This window comes from Encephalitozoon hellem, chromosome VIII (assembly GCF_000277815.2).
Source record: "Encephalitozoon hellem ATCC 50504 chromosome VIII, complete sequence".
NCBI classification, from domain to species: Eukaryota; Fungi; Microsporidia; family Unikaryonidae; genus Encephalitozoon; species Encephalitozoon hellem.
Window position 1 is genome coordinate 34,898 of NC_018475.1, and position 14,092 is coordinate 48,989.

Here is a 14,092-nt window from a genome sequence, read left to right on the forward strand (position 1 = left end):
ACCTTGATGGGTGTGTGTTTAAACATTATTTTCATGACCCATACAAGATGGAGGAGTATTTCCAGATATCTGACAAGACAAGGACATTAGAGCACCAGTATACGGACCTTCTTACCAGAAAATTGAGAATGGAGACTGTGCTGGTTGAAGAGGACTATAACGACCTTCTTGCAACGCACTTGGAGCTTGTTTCCAAGGCAAGGGACAGTGAGGACGACTATAAGAGGCAGATAAGTGACCTAAAAACAATGGTTGATAAGCTTAGCCAGGACAATGCTGGCAAGGAAGACGACATTAGAAAGCTAATGGAGGAAAACAAAAATCTAGTGAGTGTAGTTCAGAATCTAGAGAGGAAGAAAAAAGAGGAAGGAGAACAAGAGGAAAAAAGTAAAGGGGGGAAGAAAGGTGACGGGTGTCTTAAGGATGAGGGGCTTTGGGAGATGGAAGGTTTCAAAAAAATGGATGAAATACATAGGATTGCCAAATCTGTAGAAGATGAGCTGCGGAGCAACCTAAATAGACTTCAAGAGGAGTGCATTCGGTACAGAGGAGACACAGAAAAAATGGCTTCTGAAATAGAAAAACTAAAGCTTAAAAACATTGAGAGCATAGAGAAGATAGAAGAAATAAAAGAGAGCAGGGCAGACCTTGAGAACAAGCTGAAGAGGCTGGAAGAGGAAAACACCAGGCTTCTGAAGGAGAGTGTGTGCTTTGATGAGCTTCGAAGGTCCATAAGTGAGAAGGATGAGATTATATCTGCATTGAAGGAAAACATGAAGCAAAAGTCTGAGGTGATTGAAATGCAAAGAAAAATGATTGCAGAGGGCCCACGAGAGAGTAAGATTATCTTAAATGATGATTTTTGTAATATATTTGACGAAGGGGTTCTTAAAGCCGAAGAGGGTGGGGACGAATTGGAGCTAGGGGACGAGTATAATACCAAGGGGTTGCCTTGGAACGATGCTTCTGCCAAGCCAAAGGCCGAGAAAATGAAATCAAAAGGCTCTGTATCGATAAGAAGAAAGGCAAGTGCTCCTAAAGTAGAGAAGGTTAGGAAGATTCCATCCAAGGTGGTGAAATCCATGGAAAAAACCAGGCCAGATATGGATACTAGAATGGAGGGCGGGATATTGGATGGTAAAGAGACACCAAAGACTCCAGAAGCATCCAAAAAATTGCTCACGCCGGGATATCTTCTTAGGCCTGAAAACTCTTCATACTTTGCAGATCTAACATTCAATAATTCAAGCCCCATGATCAAGAAGGATCAGTTACCTAAAAAGAAGTAGATATAAAATGTTCTATATACTTTTATAGTTACTAAAAGCTTAGAGAAAACGGAGAGTTCAGTTCTTTAATAGCCTTTGGGATTTCAGTAAAGGTGAATCACACTACCCGAAATGATTCCTGGGAAAGGGGGATCCTGAACTTTCGGCATGCACAAGCTGTAACGTATATCACCGTAATGATGGGAAGAAGTGCTGCAATGGCAGAAAGAGGCTCTGCTTCCTCCTCCTTCTCAGTGATAGGTTTACCTACACAACTGCTAAGTATAATTACGGCAGAAAGCAATGAAGAAATGATAATGTGGGGCCTAGATATCTCTTTCCGTGCAACGAATGTTATCAGATTAATTGAGACCAGCCCAGCTAGTAGAACAATAATCTTGTAAAAGTCATCTTTCTTGATAGAGAAGTTTGACATCTTCCATGCCAGCCTGGATAGATATATTAGGGAGATCATTAGTCCATAGACCATTACGCCCTCTGCACAATTCTCATCTGTTATGTAAAGAAGGTGGAGTAATAGAAACATTCCAAAAATTATTTGGAAGAACAGCATTAAGTTTTTGAACTCAACGAGTTCCCATATATCATGAGATTCTTTATACTTCTTGCATGTTTTGTAGACCTTTGGAGTCGCATGGAACAACGAAAGAGCTATCGCAGTTAGATATCCAATAACCGCGATAGCCATGGAGAGATGGCTGCTGATTCCAAGAATACTTAGCACTATTGGCGTGAAGATTAGGGCCAAGCCTAGAGCACCACTGCTTTCTATTTCAACGCCATAGATACTTATCTTTTTGGGTAGTTTTTCTATCATATCCCTGAAGCTTTTATAGGCGTCCTTTGCTTTCTTTTGAAACTCTTTCAAATTTTCTCTGGCCTTATTCGTTTTGCTTGAAGTTTCCATGGCCTCTTCATTCTGATTTTTTTATATACCTTCACAGCACGAAAACGGAAATTATTATAGTGGGAAAGGCCCATGAACAAGGAAGGCGCCCGAGAAGATATAGAGGCGGGATCCGGGGACCCTGAAGGTATGGATGGTAGACAAAAGAAAGTCAAGGCTGGGGAGGGGCAGGGAAGAAAAAAAGATCTGGACCCTGAAAAGGCCTTGGAAATATCGAAGTCTTTGAAAAAGAGGATGCAAGACATTCTGAAGAAGGATAATGCAAACAATCTTGAAGGCCGCCCGGCGACTGGGAAGATAGAAAATGTCGAGGAAATATCAGGCATTCTGATGAATAAAGGATTACAGGAAAGTTTGCTGGATGAAGGAATCCTGAATGAGGTCAGAGGTTGGCTAGAGCCTCTTCCAGACAAGTCCATGCCCAACATTAAGGTCAAGAAAGGGCTTCTCGATGTACTTAAAAGCATGAGAATCCACAAGGAACACCTTATAGTCAGCGGAGTCGGAAAGATTGTTTATTTCTATAGTATAAATCCAAAAGAATCAAAGGAGATAAGGTCTATGGCAAAGACACTCGTCCAGAAATGGACAAACGAGGTCTTCAAGCCAGAGAGCGACTGAGAGCTCATCCCTTTTGCACGGGACTTAGCTCTGCACTCCCTCAAATAAACAAAAATTCAAACAGATTGCCAACATCATTCTTCCTGCAAAAGTCTTCCAAATACTTTATAAACTCGTACTTGCTCATGCTCTTCCTGACGGGAAGGCCGTGTATCCATGCAAAGTAGTAATCAATGAGGTTAGACACCTCTCTTTCTACCAACTTTTTGCTATGAAAGAAGCTTTCGCTTGAAGACCCTCTGTTGACGTGGTCCACCAAGAATGATATGCCCTTGTTAGAAACTAGAAACCTCTTTACTGTTTCCTTTTCGCTATATCTTTTTTGCTTGCTCATTACATTTGTCTCCTTTTTATCCATGTTCTAAACCCAGGGATGCTTTTTAAAGCAAGCTAGGAATCCTGCCGGGCATCTCATACTTTGAGCTGGTATTCACTAACAAAGGGCTTCCCCTGAAGCTTCTTCACCCACTCTTGTACAATTATTGCACCAAGGAGGCAATCATGGGCAGCTGAAATATTGCCATATTCCTTACATAAGTGACTTTTTCCTAGCGGATGAAACGCCATGCATTTAGAACACACAAAGATGCTTGTGGAGACTGACTGCTCCTTGTGGTCAATAAATATAACGAGAGCATATTCACACCAGGCTTTGAATGCTTTCTCGTCATCAACAACCACTACCTTTATTTTTTCATTTATCTTGCTGATTTCATTAACAAACATCCTTTTGAAGGAGGTGATAACATGCCTGTTTACAGTCACCTCTCCTACACCAAGGAGAACAAGATTCTTTAGTATTTCACCTCCTATATCGCTGGATCTTTTGCCTTCTCCTAATACGTACGGGGCACCCTGGATTACGGCGGCACGGGCTTCCTCTATTAGTCTCTGCGTACCTTTCCCAAAAAGCCTTATCTGGCGGTCATAGAGGCCATAAAGCTCCTCCTCCATGAGGTCTGAAAAATTTTGTGTTCAAAACGTTTAATTTTCTTTACTCCCCATACCCAATGTCAACCCAGAACGATAAGAACATTGACTGCAATACAGACAAGGAAGGCGGAGACGTCTACTTTGACGTGTATGCAAACGAGGAGAGCCTCGGAAGAATCGTGATGAAGCTCTTTGACGACGTTGTTCCAATAACTGCAAGGAACTTTAGAGAGCTCTGCAGGAGGCCTAAGGAAGAGGGATATAAGGGATCCACTTTCCACAGGATAATTCCCGGGTTTATGATCCAAGGCGGAGACTACACTGCACATAACGGAACCGGAGGAAGGAGCATCTATGGAGACCGATTCGATGATGAAAACTTCAAGCTAAACCACTCGAAGGAGGGCATTCTTTCCATGGCAAACTGTGGAAAGAACACAAATGGATCTCAGTTTTTCATAACTCTTGAGAAGACACCATGGCTTGATCGAAAGCACGTTGTCTTTGGCGAGGTGGTTGAAGGGATGAGTGTTGTGCACAAAATAGCCAAGTACGGAAGCCAAAGTGGCAAAGTAGCAGGAGGATACAGAATCGAAATAAGAGACTGTGGCGTCCTCGAAAATAATTAAACATCCTTCTTAAGCTTCCCGTCCTTCAACTTTAGGCTGCTTATAACCCTAATAATGGAAAAGTTCTCCGGGTACAACGACCCTGTCTCTGGAATAAATCCATTTGTTGATTCCAGAAGAAGCTCGATCTCAATCCTCGACTATTTCAGAGTAATTCTGAAGATCCCTCTCATTCTGCTTCTTCTGGGAACAAACATAAATGTTGTTCAACTTCTGGTTAGGATTAATCCGAGTGCAAAAGTCAGGCCCAAGGTCCTGGCTTCGAATGCATCATCGTTTCTTGACATCTTTGTTTTGAAGTACCTCACAGGCATCAATAACTACTATTATGTCACGGAATCTGGCTTTGTAGATGCTAGAAATGGCCGTTTCTGCAAGAAGGCCGAAGAGCCTTGCGTGCTATTCCCAGAGGGTTGCCAAACCAACAACAGAGCTATTCTTCAGTTTGTAAGGGACGTTGAGGTTGACTATGTATGTGGAATAAGATACAAGGGAGAATGCATAAACATGTATGGAAACTTCTTGGGATTTATCTTTCGATTTCTTGCATCCAGAAGTTCTGTGGATGTCAGGTTCAAGAAAAGCTCAGACTTGGGAGATATTTGTAAGCTTTCTTCACTTCCACAGGTGAAATGGACCTCGAAAGACAAGGACAGATTCATGAAGGAGTTTGTCGAAAAGCTCTAGGTGGAATAAAGAATTTAATTCTTTCTCAGGATGGATCCCTCGCTGCTATCCTCGATGATGTATCCACAACTTTTGATGCTCTCTCTTATCCAGTCACATTTCTCAAAAAAATTTGAGTAAGGCTCCTTTCGCTTTGCCATTCCTCTGATACTCTCTCTGAAGTCGCTAAGCATTTGTGCAATCTGGTCTTCCTTGGAGGATGTTTGTACTTCTCCTTCGCTCAGCCCAAATATATCTGTGATTTCCTTGACATAATCCTTAACAGCTAGAACTGTGGACGGCGAGATGTCCTTTATCCTGGCATTTGTAAAGTTGATCATTTCCATAATCCTTCGCATCACTGTGGGCGTGTCGATGTTATCAAGAATTGCAGTATGAATAGACTCTTGGGTATCCTTCAGTTCCCTCAAGACCTCCCTGTCCACATCCTCTAGGGTCCTAAATCCTAGTGTATTTTTCCTCATGCTTTCTGCTATAGACATAAAGTTGAATATCTTCTTCTCGATGCTTTCTGCAAATTTGAGATGCTCTCTCTCGTAGTTCATGTCCTTGTTCCACTGGTGATGAAGAAACAAAACCCTCAGCTGCCGTGGAGAAATCATTTCCAAAGCCTCCTTAATCGTCGTGAAATTCTTTAAGGACTTAGACATCTTTAGCCCGTCAATATTCAGGTGTCCTGTGTGAAGAAACCACCTTACCCAGGGTTCTCTCATGAAGTAGGCCTGGCACTGGGCTATTTCGTTCTCGTGGTGAGGAAATGCAAGATCAATTCCCCCAGCATGTATGTCGAGACCCTCTCCAAGAACGTCACTAGACATCACACTGCACTCAATGTGCCACCCAGGCCTTCCGTATCCCCATCTGGACTCGTATCTGGGCTCATTCTCCTTGGACTTCTTCCATAGAACAAAATCGCACGGGTTTCTCTTATCTCTGTTCTCGGCACCCTCGCTATTTATACCATCCTTGCTCTTAAACAGCGGATAGTTGTATTTTTCTTGATATTTTTCAAGATCAAAATATACACTTCCTCCACTCTCATAGGCAAATCCATTTGCCTCTAGCTTCTCAATGAACCTTACAATCTTATCAACATATGATGTTACAAATGTGACAAAAGAAGGCTGCTTAACATTCAAAGCCCTCATGTCCTCAAAAAATTCCTCGGTGTACTTCCTAGTGATCTCCTCCGTAGACACCCCAATCTCGTTGGCCCTGTTTATTATCTTGTCGTCAATGTCTGTTATGTTCATCACAAACTTCACATTGTACTTTAGATAGTCATTCAAAACTCGCCGTATGACATCAAACATCACATAAGTCCTTGCATGCCCAATATGCGGCGAGTCATACACCGTCGGCCCACAGATGTACATCTTCACTTCGTTTCCCTCAGAAGGCGTAAAAGCCTCACTGGTCTTGGTGATTGAGTTGTAGAGCTTCAGAGACCTGTCCATAGTCATTAGGGCTCTACATAATGTTTATATTTGAAAACTTTGAGATGCTTAATTCTGCCGCCTTCCAAATATGTATTATGAGGGCTTTATAATGTACCTTTCGTAGATCTTCTCCATCTCGTTCCTTGTTTTTCTTTCATCCACCTCTTGTGCAATTTCCCTTGCTACTCTTTCTTTTTCAGACGTACAAAACACCCTAAAGCATTTTATTTTGGATTTTTTTTCCGTCATATATGGGCTCGGTACTCGTCTATGCCATTTATTCTTACTCTAGATTTTGTATTCAATCTCATCCTTACTCACAAGGTCTATCACATCCCCAGTGCACACCACGTCTTTCACATCCATCACATGGTCCAGAACAACGCCGTTCTTAACTAAAAGATCTCCACGGAATCCCATTTCCTCAAGTTTTGGGAAAATGTCTCCAACTGTAAGCTCTTTGCAAACATCAATCTCAATCGTTTTAGCATAATCAATATTTATCTTCAGTCCAATCCCTACGCCAGAAATTCGCCTCTGCCTATGGACTGTAATGCAGCTATCTCCATCAAATCCTATCTCCTCCAGCGTCAAATGCCTTGACACGGGAACGGATTTATATTTCATCTTTACCGGAGAATTGGCTTTGTAGTAGGCCTTGTAGATACTCTCCAGTGTGTCCGTTCTCCTCAGGTGGAATGTTTTTCTGGAGTCCTGATCAACAACCACCACCCTGAATAACTCCCCCTCGCTACAAGAGCCGTCAACAAACCTCTCCGGATTGAAATTTTCACCTGCATCTGAGGCTTTTTCCACCTCGCGTCTCTTTCTACATTTTGAAGGCAAAGCAGTCTGTGCAGATCTTTTCCTCTTTTTTCTGGCTGGCCTTTGGGATGTCCTTACAACTTCTACCATACTTATCTCGCTGCTGTCATTCTCCACTCTTTCGGCAAGAACTATTTCGTCAGAAGATTCCTCTCCCATGGCCTTGAGGATGATTGCAGATATGAAAAAAATCATTGATGATGTGGAGACAAGCTCCAACCAGTCTCAAGCATGGTGCATGTTTGATACAAACGAGGACACGTGCTGGTTTTCAGGCCACGGCACTCAGCAATCCATAGACATTTACCTGAGGCAGACGCTGCGCTTGCAAAGGATCGAAATATTCTTCCAAAGAGGATTCCACTGCACGAAAGGAAAGGGATGTGTGACTTCATCTGGCAAGTCCTCTGACTATAGCATGATGGAGTTCCACGATGGAGGTGGTATGGGACGTTTGGATATTAATCGAGATGCAGACCACATAAGGATAGTTTTAGGGGAAAGCGCAGACATATACGGAAGGTATTGCATTTACAGAATAAGCCTTGGCCTCTGATGTCTTCTAGGCCTTCGTGCATGGAGTATTTAGATGAGAAACAGCTTGCCCTTTAGGGATGAGAATAGTTGTTAAGGACTTACCGGAATCTACAACGAAGGAGGAGGTTGAGAAGGAGTTTTCGAAGCATGGAAAGATAACAGATGTGTTTATGGCAAAGAACGAGCGGGGGAAGTTCAGAAGGATATGCTTTATAGGATACATGGGGGAAAAGGAGGGAATGGAAGCGATAAGATATCGGGACGGGTCTCTGTTCAAGAACCAGAAGATAAGATGTGAGGCATTGAGGGAGGGGGCAGCCCAAACAAGCGAGTCTGAGGAGAGGATGATCAAATACTCAAGAAAAATCTTTATTAGGAATATTCCCACTGAATCTGACGAGCAGCTTATTCACGATGTTTTCAAGGAGTATGGAGAGATCGAGGAGGTCGGGTTGCTGGATCTGAGAGAAAGAAAAGGGGCATATGTGAAATTCAGCAAAGGAGAGTGTGCGCTGGAGGCGTATCGAAACGTAAAGATCATTGGAGGAATGAAGGCAAGGATGTTTCCATGGAAGGATAAGGCCGAGAAAGGTCGATACGAGCACTACAACACACTATTCTTCAACTTTGAGTCGATTGTGAAGAGGATATGTGAGAGTGAAAGAATTGGGATCAAGGAGCTTGTCGATGTTAATGATAAAGACTTAGGTACCAGGATGGCACTCATTGAAACACACTTAGTCCAAGAAACAAAGGAGTTTTTGGAGAATAATGGGATTTATTTGGATAATCTTACTGGAGATACTGATAAGAAGACACTGATAATCCGTAACATGGAGCTTATGAAGTGCCTAGACCTTATAGACAGCAGATGCAAAATCAGTATTGCACCTTCTAAATGTTTAGCGCTTCTTAAATTTGAAGAGGAGGAAGAGGCTAGAAAATGCTACAGAAAGTTGAATCTGAAAAGAATGAAGGAGCAGGTTATCTACTGCGAATATGCACCAATGTGCAATGTTTCTAAAAGCACGAGAGAAGAGATGCCGGAAGACAAGCCAAGAAAGGGCCAGCCTATCAACAAGCTTCTCATCAGGAATGTTCCATTCCAGGCTTCTGAGGAGGAAATTAGAAGGATGTTCAATTCGTTCCATGTGGTGGATGTAAGAATTCCGGTAAAGAGGGAGGGGACAAGCAGAGGCTTCTGCTTTGTGACACTAGGCTCGCCCGATGAAGTTACTGCAGCCATAAAGCATTTTGGAAGCAGCACACATCTCTATGGAAGGCGTCTTGTTCTCGAAAAGGCAAAGTCTTAATAAATATCGTACAGTGACCAAATTGACAAGTTTAATAAATTTGACAACCCCCAATGAGGAGTTCAATAAAAACAGCAAAACAGAGAATTTTGTCTCTGGTGTCCAGTAGCTTTCTTCTCTTTACATTAACGTCTCTAGACTTTCTATCTTTTGGAGGGAAGATGCTGAGCTCTGAAAAGAGTTATAGTAATAATGTTGGAAATGTGAGTGCCACTATGTTTTTGTATTCAACCATAGCAGCGCAGTTTGTGTTTGGCATATTTAGTGGGTTAGGAGGTGTTTGTGCAGGAGCAATATTTGAGGCGCAAAAGGATACTCGCAAGATTCATGAGCTATGCTTCAAAATGTCTTCTTCTCTTGGGGAGGAAATATCCACCACATATGCATGCATCTTCCTTAGCACTGCCCTGTTTGCTCTGTTTTCCTATATTCTCAAAAGATTTAGAATTGGAAACAGCCTCAGATACATCCCGGTGTCTGCCTTGTATGGTGTTATGGTGTCGATAGGAATAATGTCTATTGAGTGTGGATATGAGGAAATATATTCGATTACATGGAAACATGTCCACTGGTGCTTTGGAGTGGCTGTAGGGCTTGCGCTCTCGGCAGTGGCTCTGGATGTCATGTTTCCTACATACTTCCTGATTATTCCTGCGTTTTCTCTCGGCATCTTTACGGCGTTCTATATTGTCTTTGGAATTGCAGGAAAAGATACGGAGTGGATGAGATCTGTGGGACTGATCCCAAGGAGGGAAGACATTGTTCTTGGCTCCTTTGAAACCCTCGGGCTTCTCAAGATAGGAAATATAAATGTGGAGGCCATCAAAGCCAATCTGATGAATATCCTTGGGCTGTCTCTATTCAACCTAGTTCATATTGCTGTGAATGTGCCGAGTTTTGCAGAGACATTTGGGATGAAAGTAGACTTAAACAAGGAGCTTGGGGCACAGGCGGTTGGGAACATTGTGTCTGCATTTCTTGGATACCCGACCTACTTTATTTGTTCGACATCTATCTATTTCAACAAATCCGGAGGAAGGAGTAGAGTTCATTCTCTTGTAGGCGCTGTTGTGATATCCTCTCTATTAGCTATTGGAAGGCCGATAAGAGAGAGCATCCCTCTCATTCTTTCTGGAACCATCCCCATGTTCATAGGGTTTGGCTTCCTCTACTCATATCTATGGCTTCCCATGTTCAAACTGTCATGGATGGACCTTCTGACCCTAGTGATGTCTGCCCTTGTGTCTTGGTACATAACGCCCATATCTGGCCTTTTGTTTGGAATGGTTATCAACCTTGCTTACATCCTAGGATTTTCTCTGCGAACAAGCAAATCAGACAGTACAAGAATAAGTCTCGAGTTAAAAGATGTGAAGTCAACAAGCGAAGTGGTGGAAGGGGAGGTATACAGGACTGTAGATCTCAGCTCTTTGATTTCGTTTGGTGACATTAATGAGTCTGTAAAGGCAATGAAAACACATTGTCGGGAAAACATCCTTTTCGATCTCAGGGGATGCGGCCACTTAGGAGTAAATGCAAACATAGCTCTCGAGGAAGTGGCTGAAGCAATAGTAAGTAACGGATACAAAGTGTTGATGGTGGGGAATCCATCAAATTTGTATACTCATTTGTTCAAAAGATATATGATTGGCCCATCATCAATCACCCAAACGGGCAAATGAGTGCTTTTTCCTATCTAATTCACTGGATATATAAAAAGCCTTTATTTCTAATTCTCGCAAAAAAGCTATTACATTTGATTCAAAGAAACCAACACCCGATATTTTTTATAAAAAAAGTCAAGGAGATTCCATATAAGGAAGTTTGTAGTAGATAAATATATTTTTGAAATAACCCCCATCGAATGGATAAGGTTGATCGCAATTTACTCAAAAGCATCTTAAATAGTGACACTATTTTTGCATTGTTAGCAGCAGTCGCACTTATTTTGGAAGCGCTAAGAAAATTCGTTACTAGGACTTCTAATATCGCTACTACTGGGATGCAGGGTGCTCTGGCTTTGTCATGCCTAATGTTTTTTTGGAACACAGCAGACAGCATTACAAGAAGAATCACATCGGAAAGATTCAGCATGGATGGAGGATTTGGAAACCCAGCCGTCATTGTATCTCTTATTGAGATTATTATGGTTCTGGTTTCCATCAAGATGCTGTTTTTCTATCCTTTTTCAGGAGAAGAGGTATCCTATAGTTATGCTAACTTTGGACTTCTTGGTGCCATATTTCTGCCCTATATCTTCAGTGAGTGTTTGAGGCTCCTTATAAGCTACAAGAAGAACACCAGGCGAGACAAGATGGTTTTATCAGTTATAATAGTGGGATGTTTAACGATGATGGCATTGTCATTTATGGAATACAGTAAAGACAAAAACTATATTGGCGCAGGGCTGTTTGGTATTGGGTTATTGATGCTGGCTGTTCGCCTTGGGTTTATGCACGAAGAAGAAGCTGAGGAGCTTTTCAATGAAGGTGAAGATGAGGATTCTAAGATGTGGGACTACGTTGCCATATGTGCTACACTTGTGCTAGTATCGATTATATTAGCCTGGTCGCACAAAATACTATTTACTAATCAAAATGCTAGTTTCCTTGAGGTTCTCAAGTCACTTACTTTTTTAGGTAAAGAAGCACCCCCACAGAAGAAGGATGAAAGCTAGTTAGCGCAGGCTTCGCTGAGATGAAGTGGTTAAGATGCTAAGTATCAGGGTGCCCAGGTTACTTGCCGGATCCTTCTACCAGCTGCTACTGGCATAAAGATGACTCACTTTCATTACAGCAATTGAGGGTTTATTTGATAAGAATAAATATTCTTTTTTAACTTTCTTTTTTCGCCTCACAAATCAATGATTATATCTACTTGTCACCAGAGCGGTGCGGCTGTTGGCACATAAGGAATAACAAAGCTCTATGAATACGGCTTACTGATGACCTCTACATCTACTACGAAACCACCCCTAACTACTACCAGCCCCAGAGTCCTGCGTCTCGTCTCCTTACTTCCTTTCATTCTCCTGAACTCTTCTGTGTCATCAAGGACTGCATTTACGTCTTCGTCTATAGCCATCATTGTTCCCTCCATCCACCTCCCATCTCTCATCCTTACTTTCACTCTATAGTTCATATATTTTTCCAAGTTCAGTCTCATAGCAAGGCCTCTACAAAGAGAAAATATAAAGGAATCACATTTTATTCAGAGGAGTAGCGCCGAGAATCTTCAGTCCGTTGTGAAGAACAATCCTGGCAGAAGACAGAACAAGGAGCCTGGCCCTGGCAAGTTCCTCCTCCACGCCAAGAACCTTCAAGTTATTTATTGCAGCATTGATGGAACTAGCAAGATCCTGTAGATATGTAACAATTCTTGAAGGCTCGTAGTCTTCCAGGCACTTTTCCACAACATGCTCAAACCATAGAAGCTTGTAGACAAGGCTGGTGACTTCTGGAGCATGTATGAGTGAAAAATCGATTGTACTTATATCACTATAATCAACCCCACTGTTTCTAGTCTCGATACTCTTCAGCCTGCAATGGGCATACTGTAAATATGGCCCTGTCCCAGAGGTGTTTCTGGCTCTTTTCTCAATGTCAAACTCGTATCCCTTGACCCTTCGAGCAGTGAAGTCCATAACAAGTAGTGTTGATATAGCAAGAATCTCCGCAGTTTTGTCCATTTCGTCCATCGTGAAGGAACTTTTGTTAGTATCCGACATCATCACTTTTTTCATTACCTCTGTTGATTCCCGAATTATATCCTCAAGAAACTGGACCTTTCCTGCTCTTGTCGACATCCCGGCAACCAGCCCGTAGCCCACATGTAGAAACTTGCTTTCATCGTATCCAAGCACTCCAAGTATTTTGAAGAGATCTTCGAAGTGCTTATTCTGCTCGGTAGACACAACATAAATAACCTTTTCTGGAGAGTATTCTTCAATCCTTTCAATCGCAGCCGCAATGTCTCTCGTTATGTAGAGCGTCGTTCCATCATTCTTCATCACAAGTACCTTTCTCTTCTTTCCAAGGTCGAAAACTTTGGACCCGTCCTCATCCGTCTTCACCAGCTCGGACGTCTCAATTATCTTCTTTCCCTTTTCATTGTACATGCTTTCACCAGAGTAGACATCGAACCTCACGTTCAATCTTTCGTAGAGAGTCTTGTATTTCTCAATGCTTAGGTCTCGGAACTTCTTCCAGAGGCCCATGCACCACTCGTCCTTCTCCTCCTCCATCTTCCTGAAAAGATCTCTTGCCTCCGCGTCAACATCCGGATTTTCTTTTGCATCACTGCTTATCTTCACATAAACGTTGAGCAGATGCTTGAGGGGGTCTTTTTCCAACTCCTTCTCGTCTCCGTACTTGCTGTATCCAAGTAAGACAAATCCAAACTGTTTTCCCCAGTCTCCAAAGTAGTTTATACTTATGGTCTCGTACCCTGAAGCCCTTAGCAGATTCACAATGAACTGTCCCAATATCGTTGTTCTAAGATGCCCCACGTGGAAAATCTTTGCAATGTTAGGGCTGCTATAGTCCACAACCATGCGCTTGCCCTTTCCGATGTCGTTGTTTCCAAACGTCTCCCTGTTTTTTTGGATGTGCCCAAGCACATCCCTCAATATTACCTTTTTGTTTATATCAAAGCAGACAGAAGATCCTCTTATTGATATGTTTTCGAACAGTTCGATATCTGCCCTGGAAAGTGCCTCGTATAACTCCTTGGCATCCTCTTGCGGAGTTGACGATATCTTGATAAGAAAAAGAGTCACGTTAGGCTTCTTTGGCTGGAAGGACTTCTCCATACACCTCTCTACCTCCTCGGGAGTGAACTTCGAAGCCTTGGATATCTGCTCTACAACTCTCTTGAAAAACTTATTGAACATTTCTTAGGGTGTTGCTTGCTG

The 14,092-nt window shown here is 42.4% G+C and overlaps 16 protein-coding genes across 16 annotated transcripts; 8 read left to right on the plus strand and 8 right to left on the minus strand.

Annotated features, from left to right (window-relative positions):
- Positions 1 to 47: 47 nt before the first annotated feature.
- Positions 48 to 1,289, plus strand: EHEL_080340 (uncharacterized protein; the record flags this gene model as incomplete). Its single annotated transcript, XM_003887671.1, has 1 exon — positions 48 to 1,289. One exon carries the CDS (start codon positions 48 to 50, stop codon positions 1,287 to 1,289), a length of 1,242 nt encoding a protein of 413 aa, XP_003887720.1.
- A 97-nt stretch (positions 1,290 to 1,386) lies between these two features.
- On the minus strand, positions 1,387 to 2,196 carry EHEL_080350 (uncharacterized protein; the record flags this gene model as incomplete). Its single annotated transcript, XM_003887672.1, has 1 exon — positions 1,387 to 2,196. One exon carries the CDS (start codon positions 2,194 to 2,196, stop codon positions 1,387 to 1,389), a length of 810 nt encoding a protein of 269 aa, XP_003887721.1.
- A 72-nt stretch (positions 2,197 to 2,268) lies between these two features.
- EHEL_080360 (uncharacterized protein) lies at positions 2,269 to 2,817 on the plus strand (the record flags this gene model as incomplete). Its single annotated transcript, XM_003887673.1, has 1 exon — positions 2,269 to 2,817. One exon carries the CDS (start codon positions 2,269 to 2,271, stop codon positions 2,815 to 2,817), a length of 549 nt encoding a protein of 182 aa, XP_003887722.1.
- Positions 2,818 to 2,857: 40 nt separating this feature from the next.
- EHEL_080370 (uncharacterized protein) lies at positions 2,858 to 3,175 on the minus strand (the record flags this gene model as incomplete). Its single annotated transcript, XM_003887674.1, has 1 exon — positions 2,858 to 3,175. The coding sequence occupies one exon, from the start codon at positions 3,173 to 3,175 to the stop codon at positions 2,858 to 2,860; it is 318 nt and encodes a 105-aa protein (XP_003887723.1).
- A 53-nt stretch (positions 3,176 to 3,228) lies between these two features.
- Positions 3,229 to 3,771, minus strand: EHEL_080380 (E1 ubiquitin activating enzyme-like protein; the record flags this gene model as incomplete). The annotated part of the gene is made up of 1 exon (XM_003887675.1): positions 3,229 to 3,771. One exon carries the CDS (start codon positions 3,769 to 3,771, stop codon positions 3,229 to 3,231), a length of 543 nt encoding a protein of 180 aa, XP_003887724.1.
- Positions 3,772 to 3,827: 56 nt separating this feature from the next.
- On the plus strand, positions 3,828 to 4,379 carry EHEL_080390 (peptidyl-prolyl cis-trans isomerase; the record flags this gene model as incomplete). Its single annotated transcript, XM_003887676.1, has 1 exon — positions 3,828 to 4,379. One exon carries the CDS (start codon positions 3,828 to 3,830, stop codon positions 4,377 to 4,379), a length of 552 nt encoding a protein of 183 aa, XP_003887725.1.
- A 54-nt stretch (positions 4,380 to 4,433) lies between these two features.
- Positions 4,434 to 5,066, plus strand: EHEL_080400 (uncharacterized protein; the record flags this gene model as incomplete). Its single annotated transcript, XM_003887677.1, has 1 exon — positions 4,434 to 5,066. One exon carries the CDS (start codon positions 4,434 to 4,436, stop codon positions 5,064 to 5,066), a length of 633 nt encoding a protein of 210 aa, XP_003887726.1.
- Positions 5,067 to 5,080: 14 nt separating this feature from the next.
- On the minus strand, positions 5,081 to 6,523 carry EHEL_080410 (cysteinyl-tRNA-synthetase; the record flags this gene model as incomplete). Its single annotated transcript, XM_003887678.1, has 1 exon — positions 5,081 to 6,523. One exon carries the CDS (start codon positions 6,521 to 6,523, stop codon positions 5,081 to 5,083), a length of 1,443 nt encoding a protein of 480 aa, XP_003887727.1.
- A 75-nt stretch (positions 6,524 to 6,598) lies between these two features.
- EHEL_080415 (uncharacterized protein) lies at positions 6,599 to 6,754 on the minus strand (the record flags this gene model as incomplete). Its single annotated transcript, XM_059743533.1, has 1 exon — positions 6,599 to 6,754. The coding sequence occupies one exon, from the start codon at positions 6,752 to 6,754 to the stop codon at positions 6,599 to 6,601; it is 156 nt and encodes a 51-aa protein (XP_059599516.1).
- Positions 6,755 to 6,793: 39 nt separating this feature from the next.
- On the minus strand, positions 6,794 to 7,489 carry EHEL_080420 (uncharacterized protein; the record flags this gene model as incomplete). Its single annotated transcript, XM_003887679.2, has 1 exon — positions 6,794 to 7,489. One exon carries the CDS (start codon positions 7,487 to 7,489, stop codon positions 6,794 to 6,796), a length of 696 nt encoding a protein of 231 aa, XP_003887728.2.
- A 10-nt stretch (positions 7,490 to 7,499) lies between these two features.
- EHEL_080430 (uncharacterized protein) lies at positions 7,500 to 7,886 on the plus strand (the record flags this gene model as incomplete). The annotated part of the gene is made up of 1 exon (XM_003887680.1): positions 7,500 to 7,886. One exon carries the CDS (start codon positions 7,500 to 7,502, stop codon positions 7,884 to 7,886), a length of 387 nt encoding a protein of 128 aa, XP_003887729.1.
- A 58-nt stretch (positions 7,887 to 7,944) lies between these two features.
- Positions 7,945 to 9,180, plus strand: EHEL_080440 (RNA binding domain-containing protein; the record flags this gene model as incomplete). Its single annotated transcript, XM_003887681.1, has 1 exon — positions 7,945 to 9,180. The coding sequence occupies one exon, from the start codon at positions 7,945 to 7,947 to the stop codon at positions 9,178 to 9,180; it is 1,236 nt and encodes a 411-aa protein (XP_003887730.1).
- Positions 9,181 to 9,233: 53 nt separating this feature from the next.
- On the plus strand, positions 9,234 to 10,862 carry EHEL_080450 (sulfate permease-like protein; the record flags this gene model as incomplete). The annotated part of the gene is made up of 1 exon (XM_003887682.1): positions 9,234 to 10,862. The coding sequence occupies one exon, from the start codon at positions 9,234 to 9,236 to the stop codon at positions 10,860 to 10,862; it is 1,629 nt and encodes a 542-aa protein (XP_003887731.1).
- Positions 10,863 to 11,044: 182 nt separating this feature from the next.
- EHEL_080460 (uncharacterized protein) lies at positions 11,045 to 11,857 on the plus strand (the record flags this gene model as incomplete). Its single annotated transcript, XM_003887683.1, has 1 exon — positions 11,045 to 11,857. One exon carries the CDS (start codon positions 11,045 to 11,047, stop codon positions 11,855 to 11,857), a length of 813 nt encoding a protein of 270 aa, XP_003887732.1.
- A 248-nt stretch (positions 11,858 to 12,105) lies between these two features.
- EHEL_080470 (Sm-like protein) lies at positions 12,106 to 12,345 on the minus strand (the record flags this gene model as incomplete). The annotated part of the gene is made up of 1 exon (XM_003887684.1): positions 12,106 to 12,345. The coding sequence occupies one exon, from the start codon at positions 12,343 to 12,345 to the stop codon at positions 12,106 to 12,108; it is 240 nt and encodes a 79-aa protein (XP_003887733.1).
- Positions 12,346 to 12,379: 34 nt separating this feature from the next.
- On the minus strand, positions 12,380 to 14,071 carry EHEL_080480 (arginyl-tRNA synthetase; the record flags this gene model as incomplete). Its single annotated transcript, XM_003887685.1, has 1 exon — positions 12,380 to 14,071. The coding sequence occupies one exon, from the start codon at positions 14,069 to 14,071 to the stop codon at positions 12,380 to 12,382; it is 1,692 nt and encodes a 563-aa protein (XP_003887734.1).
- Between the last annotated feature and the right edge of the window lie 21 nt (positions 14,072 to 14,092).